This window comes from Austrofundulus limnaeus, unplaced genomic scaffold, assembly GCF_001266775.1.
Source record: "Austrofundulus limnaeus strain Quisiro unplaced genomic scaffold, Austrofundulus_limnaeus-1.0 Scaffold332, whole genome shotgun sequence".
NCBI classification, from domain to species: Eukaryota; Metazoa; Chordata; class Actinopteri; order Cyprinodontiformes; family Rivulidae; genus Austrofundulus; species Austrofundulus limnaeus.
Window position 1 is genome coordinate 271,636 of NW_013952734.1, and position 6,968 is coordinate 278,603.

The 6,968-nt window shown below is 38.2% G+C and overlaps 1 protein-coding gene across 1 annotated transcript in view; it reads right to left on the minus strand.

Moving 5' to 3' along the window:
* Positions 1 to 1,586: 1,586 nt before the first annotated feature.
* The window catches only part of LOC106527566 (N-lysine methyltransferase SETD8-A), a 32,370-nt gene continuing 26,988 nt past the window's right edge, over positions 1,587 to 6,968 (minus strand). Inside the window, exon 7 of the mRNA XM_014022489.1 lies at positions 1,587 to 4,376. Coding sequence (XP_013877943.1) covers positions 4,166 to 4,376 — 211 coding nt within the window. The 3' untranslated portion in view covers positions 1,587 to 4,165. The remainder of the gene's footprint in view (positions 4,377 to 6,968) is intronic.

The window sequence follows — 6,968 nt, forward strand, 5'->3', positions numbered from 1 at the left end:
GCAGAGACCTGTGCCCACAACGATGTTTGGATGATAAACATTTGTATCAGGTCAACTAAACATGGACATAGTAACAATATTTTTTATACTACATTTATCCATTTTAAATATACTAACCTCACTCATTTGTAACAACTAAGCCAAAAATGTAACTAAGTCAGAAAATCTTATCAGGACCCCACCTTGATGTTTTGGGACCCTGCTTTGGGTCCCGACCCCAACTTTGGGAAATACTGATCTAGAGGACCGCTCACATTAACTGTCTGTTGATCATTTACATATAGATTTTCCCTCATTTGCAGGTATACAGATGTTGAGAGCAATCTTATGAATCTCTTTTTTTTTCTCAGAGCCTAGGACGCTAAAAAACAATAAATAAAATTAAACAACCCAACCTGTTTTTCAGCAGTTCATCACTCTTGCCCCGTTTCCTGCTCTGCAGCTACGCAGCTGACATTTTCACACCAAGTTTAGGTTTTATAAATCAGAACCTGCGTGTGAAAAGTTGCGTATGAAAGTTTCATGGCCCGTTTTGTGCATACTCRAGCTTTATAAATCCGACCCTAGAACTGAATAGACCAGAGGAGCCCAAAGTGGGGCCAGCGGGCCAAATTTGGCCCGCCAAGCCATTTGATTTGGCCCACCAACAGTTGCCAAAGTTACAAGGTTGTAACCTGTTATCCTATGTATATACACAGTATTTCCATTGGTCAAATTACTATATAAAAGGGCTGTATACAGCCCTTTTATATATAAGGTAGTGAAGGTAGTTTTCATTCATGGTGCTGACTTTATCTTTGATTTTTTTAGGATTAAACATGAAACATGAAATGACAAGAAATATTTTGTTCAGATTTAACCACACATGTAGATTTGCACACTTTGTAAGACCACAAAAACTCATTTTATCAATTTATGAAATGTCCCATGAGCCTTTGCTACTTGAGCGTATGGCAGACTTTCTCCAAGTGCACAGACTAAAACAACAAAGGGCCATTGCACAGCTTAATCGTTAAAAATAAAGGAYTTTACTTTAAAAAGTATTTGCATTTCATGTATTATATTACTGTATTTGGCCCACTGCCCTGGATAGATTTTCATTTTGGCCCCCTCGGGGAAAATGTTTGGGCACCCCTGGAACAGACAGACTTGACAATGCAGAGCGGAGTTATAGAGACTCTGACATGAACGCAACTCTTCCATAGGCAACAGATGCTGCCGTGATCTCCTGCCTGGTCTCAATGCACCGACAGATGGCTCAGTCCTCGCTCCCAGCTGCAGGCAGGTCGGATGCTGCTGCTGACGGATCCATGATGTGGTGTAAAAATGCAACATTTCTATATAAGTTAATCACTGCAATAAAATATCTTTTTTTGTCACTTTTACGATGGATCGCATCAACTCTGTTACATTACAGAAAGGAAGTTTCACCAAAGTGAAACGTAAATCTGTCGATCTGTGTTTGATTACTCTTGCTGGATTTCTAAAGGACACAAGGATGTGTGACACAAAAATCTGAATTTTGGAAGTGAAAGTAGTCAAACTGATTTTTTTATAGAACAAAATACAGTTTCAAAGCAAATGAATTCAAATTCAAAACTTTAATTTCAGTTTCAAACCATTAAATTCAGTTTTAATTTAGTGAAATTCATTTTCAAATGCGTTCACTTTCAAATTACGCCTATACAGATTCAGTCTGAGCAATTCAAATTCATTTTCTGCTGGCACAAGTTTCTGCCCATAACAAGAAACCATAAATATGTTTTGAACATGGTGGCCAGCTTTGTTTCTAATCCTAAACACTGAGTTTTATCGTTTTCAGCTTAAATAGTCTTAGTTATCATGCATTTATCTATTTTTGAGTCCAACACTTTTTAAAAACCAGTCCTGTGCTGGACCAGAAATAATACCTAAATTTTAAAATAAAACTATAATCTTAATAAAACAATTTTTTGTGTTTTGTAAAAAAATAAAATTAAAAAATTAAAGCATAAAAGTTACAAATACTTAAAATCAGAGCACACTGTTCCCAATAGAGCCAAATGTTTGAATATTTGAATATGTAAAATAGCCCAAAATATGCAGAAGTAGCTTAAATGCAAAACAATAACAATAATAATAGTAATAAAATAAAATTAAAAATGTATGAAAGAAACTTAACAGGAAAAGAGTGTTAAAGCTGACTCAGCATATTAACGCACTATCTGAAACACAAATAAGCCCAACATTTAGCCACGTCCTTTAATACCTCAAACACACAATGAAATATCTTTAAAGTCACTCCATGCAGCCAGTTAAAGCATCAAATGTTAGTTTATCCTCTACTAGAAATAATTCCCAACATACTGCAGCTTTGTTTCCCAAAATCCGAACTCAGCAACTACTTTAAGACATTAAAAACATTTTTTGGTCTTTAATGTATTGATCATTTTTAAAAATTGTTAGTCTTACCCTTTAAAATTCATGAATATGTAGACAACAATTCCAGATGAATTCTGCTGTAGGGATCATTGATCTGTATAAGTAAATTAAACATTATCGGCATTAAGGTCCTGAGTTATAAATATGTATGTAGAGAAAGTCTTATTTATAAACCATCAAACCCGCAGATCAGGTTTTCTTAGGAAAGAAAATGCACATAATTCAGCTGAAAATGTGTAGTAAAATCTAATGAAAATAAATAAAATTGAAAAGTTACACTTGAAATTGAGAGTAAAATAAAACCTCTGTGGTGGTTTAAACAGCTGGCTTTGATCAAAATAACTTTGGGGTTAAAAACTGGAAACATTTCGCCAAAACTACCAACACAAACTGGGTGTAGTTGGAGTACGGATCAACAGAAACATTAACGTTTTCACCTTTATTTACTCTTCTTTATAATTATACCCTCTGTTTCACAAAAACTCGATTTCAAGATTTTTCTTTTATAAAGACAAACACAGCTGGTTTTACTACTGGCTTCTTAATTTTTTTCTCATTCACTAATGCTTTCAAATATTTTCTGATTGTCATTTAGCTGTTTGGTTTACTTGGTTTTTTTTACGTTTATTATTAATTAGGACTGCTACAGATTTTTTCATGTCATGCCTCATGTTTACTTTATGTAAGTTTAATCTCAGAGATTAGCCACTCCTCTCCATTAAAAAAAAAAAATCAAAGTCTGATAAAAGTACCTTCAGCACTAGACTGAGAATTTCTGATCCATGAAACCAAATATTTGAACCTAAGTTCTTCTAATAACACTTGGTTTGTTATTAGAAGAGTGCTTACATTTTTACTTTCTTTTTTCTGTCCAGTCATCACAACCTGACAAAAAGTCTCTTTTTTTATGTCTTTCTAATCAAACTAGGACCTGAACGAAACTGGTCTGGAATCTGCCAACAGATCAGCTGAGTGTGACAGGTTCACTTGTTGATTTGTTACGTGTGCTTGTGTCAAAGAATGCTGCGACAGGAAAATCTGAGAATAAAATTAACGCACTGAGTATCCAGTGAAGGACACGAGGCTGAGCGCAAAAGATCTTTAGAAATCTTCACAAACGCTCGTCTTCAAACACATCCAGAAGATTCTTCTGCGTTTTTTTCTCAAAATTTTCTACACCAGAATTCAAATGTATGTTTTATATTATTAAAAATACATTAAACTTAACAAAAACTATGTATTTATACCAGTTATTCTGAACTGTGCATGTTCAAGCTAACTTCACATTTCAACATGACAACAGTTTTCAATTTTTTGAGAAGGTTTTTTGTTGTTCAACCCTAAAAATGTGAACCGAACCATCGTACGGTGAATCACTTGTTCTTGTTGATCTCAAAGGAGCTCAGGGCCTTTAACCGTAAAGCATCACCAAGTAACTTATTTAAAAAAAATAGTTTATAAAAATGCATAAAAATGCCTGCATGCTGTAGAGACACTGGTCTTCAGGAGTACAAACTGTACAAAAGAAATGTGCTGGCAAACCACCAGAATGTTTTAGAGACACATATAAATAATAGTATAGTTGGACCTCAATGAAAATGTAACAAGTACCCGATGACCCACCTCCAGCTTCCTCTGCATTACAACAAAAAAGGGCACAAATTCTGGTTCTAAGGCATTTTTTACACAATATAAAAAAAMCCCACTTCCCTTGACTATTTTGTTTTAAGAACCCCACTCTTCATCAGTACTTGAGCCAAGGGTGTGCAGCAATGGAGGCTTTGCTGCGATCTCCGTAGTCATAAAGTAACTCCTCGCCTTTGTCAATGTCTCTGGAGGCAACGAGGATGAGGTGAGGAATGCCGCTGATGTCGTGGAGTTTGGTTTGACAGTTCCCGGTTTTACTGTGATTTATCAACCGACCCATTCGACCTGTCTCTTTCGTAGCATCCACACTGCAAACAGATTTAAAACAAAAAATGACACGAACATCAGACATTATAAAACACTGGATATCACTTCTTATGCTGCGTTCACACCAAACGCGATTTCAGCTTCAAAATCGCAGCCAACACTGAAGTTGGTCGCTTGTGCACTTTGAGGTCAGACGCAGGACAGCTCCTGAAGCGCTGCACGGCAAGAGCCTCCCCGCCCCTCCCTCCTCTGTCGGGCTCTGTTTAATGTCGGACGAGGAAGTGGCTTTGCTTTATTTACAGAGAGCAAGAGCATGTCACGTTCATCAGATAATTAATTCATAATTAATTCACCAGATAATTCAGAGTAGAGGCTCACAGCTCGCTTTCAGGACTATTTTTCCAGTCTGATGAGCCGCTGCCACGTATTGGTGCAGATATCTCCTGTCAGGACACCGACTGCAGGCACTCGATTTCAGCTAAAGAGCTCCTCTCCATCTGTTTCAGGTTAGTGGACATCATTCAGTAAACTGTCCCGTTGGGAAATATGTCGCTACGTCACACAGTGGAGTCTCTCTGATTGGTTGACGCGGCGCGTCGAGCTGCAAAAGTTCAGATTTTCTAACTTCAGCGATTTGCGCCTCAGCGCGTCGAACGCTCAGATCGTTCAAATCGTTCAAATCGCGCTGCTCTAATCGCGCTTGAGGCGCCGCAGCACTTCCTGACGCTGATTGAAGTGCGTCCACCATAGACTTTGTATGTAAACCTGAGGCTCCTGATGATGAAATTGCGTTCGGTGTGAACGCAGCATGACTCTAAAAAATTACCTTTGCACAACATTGAATCTCACGATTCAACAAACTGAATTTACCTTGATTAGGAGTAAATTTATACTTTATTATTACAAAACAGAAATGCAAGTAACTAGAACTTAAATGGCTTCAAAATAATTAAATATGGTCAAAGTTTATGCAGAAATTATGCTTTTAAATGAAACAAAGTTCAAAATGTTTAAGTTAGAAGAATCAGTGGAAACTATTCAAAAGAGCAGAGCAGCTCAAATATGGACAGAGGTGCACATAAGTGGTGCGCAGGTGCACATACCCGATCAAAATAAAAAAATAGTGCACCAGATGGAATGTCATAAGGCTCATTTGCATACCCATACATGTCAACTTGTACGGATTGTCCGTAAGTTAAGGATTTTACGTCATTTTGCAGGTATACGGATGTATAGAGCAATCTCACGGATTTTTTCAAAACCTCATTTTCAAATTTATCCAACGCCTGTAGGATGATGAAAAAAAAAACAACAAATAACATTAAACAGCCATCTTCCAACCTGTTCTGCCACTAGAAATAAGTTTTGAATGTTTTCCACTCTCATTTCCTCCTCCTTCGCAGCAGGCGCTTTCATGTCCGCAGCTGACAGACACCCCCCCCACGGGTGCCAGTTGTATGGATTTTTTGCAAACTTTACGGATTTTTGAGGTTTTCTATACAAGTAAATGTCCGAAAAGGTTGACATGTATGCATAACTAAGACTGTTCCAGCGATTGTGAAAAAAAAAACAGCTAGCAGGGCTCCAGAGTGTGACCAATTTGGTCGCAAATGCGACCTGATTTCGTAGAAAAAAAAGTTCTAGTCGCACAGGTGCGATTCGTCGTTCGAGGAGGGCAGCGGGACCCTGTTGTATCAGGATTAAACAGACACAGCTTTCAAAAACTCAGATGAAACCCAGAGCCATTTCATCCAATCAGAGCAGAGCAGGGTAAGACTTCCAGTGAGATCAGCTTTCAGCAGAAACAAACTGCAGATTAACCCTCTGAGGTCGACGCCCGCTCTGGAGTGGGCAAAGCTGTGATGAATTTATAGGACTTCTGGAAAAAAAAGTGGCAGCATACAAAGTGTTCATTTGAATTGGTTTGGACAGCACAGACTTCAAACTTTACAAAAGTAATGTTTTTATATAGTTTTATTTTTTATTTGCTTCCAAATAAAACCAGATTTAATGATGAATAATTTTTGCCATAATGTGCGCATTTTTACGCATTTGGTGCGCATTTAGAGAACGTTTTGTGACCAGGAAGTGCTTGACTGTCCCATGAAACCTATTTTTCCCATTTCCTCAAACACACCACATTTCCAAAACAACCAATCAAAACAGTTTGTCGGTAGGCTAGTGGAGATGGAAGGTTCTGGAGAGGTTTTGGAGATGGGTCGAAGACGGATTGATTTCGGCATTTTGGAAGCTAGTAGCAGGTTAGTTTTTAGACCAGAAGTGTGTTAAGAGTAGAGGTGTCCCGATACCGATACCAGTATCGGAATCGGATCCGATACCAGCATCAAGTACTCGTACTCGTACTCGTAAAAGCCAGCCGATACTCTTAACCGATACCACTTTTGTCCCCTCCTGTGCTGCGCTGCACAAAGGGTAAACAACAATCCATACCAGGCGGGGGCGCTAACGCACTGACAAGTTATTTCCGACCGCACCCCCGAATAACAGAAGAAGAACGATGAGAAGAAAAGCAGAAGAAGAAGAAGTAACGTCGGCAGTTTGGAGATATTTAAGAGCAGCACGGAGGACAAACCAGCAGACTGTCTGCTGTGCTCTGCTAAACTGTCAAGAGG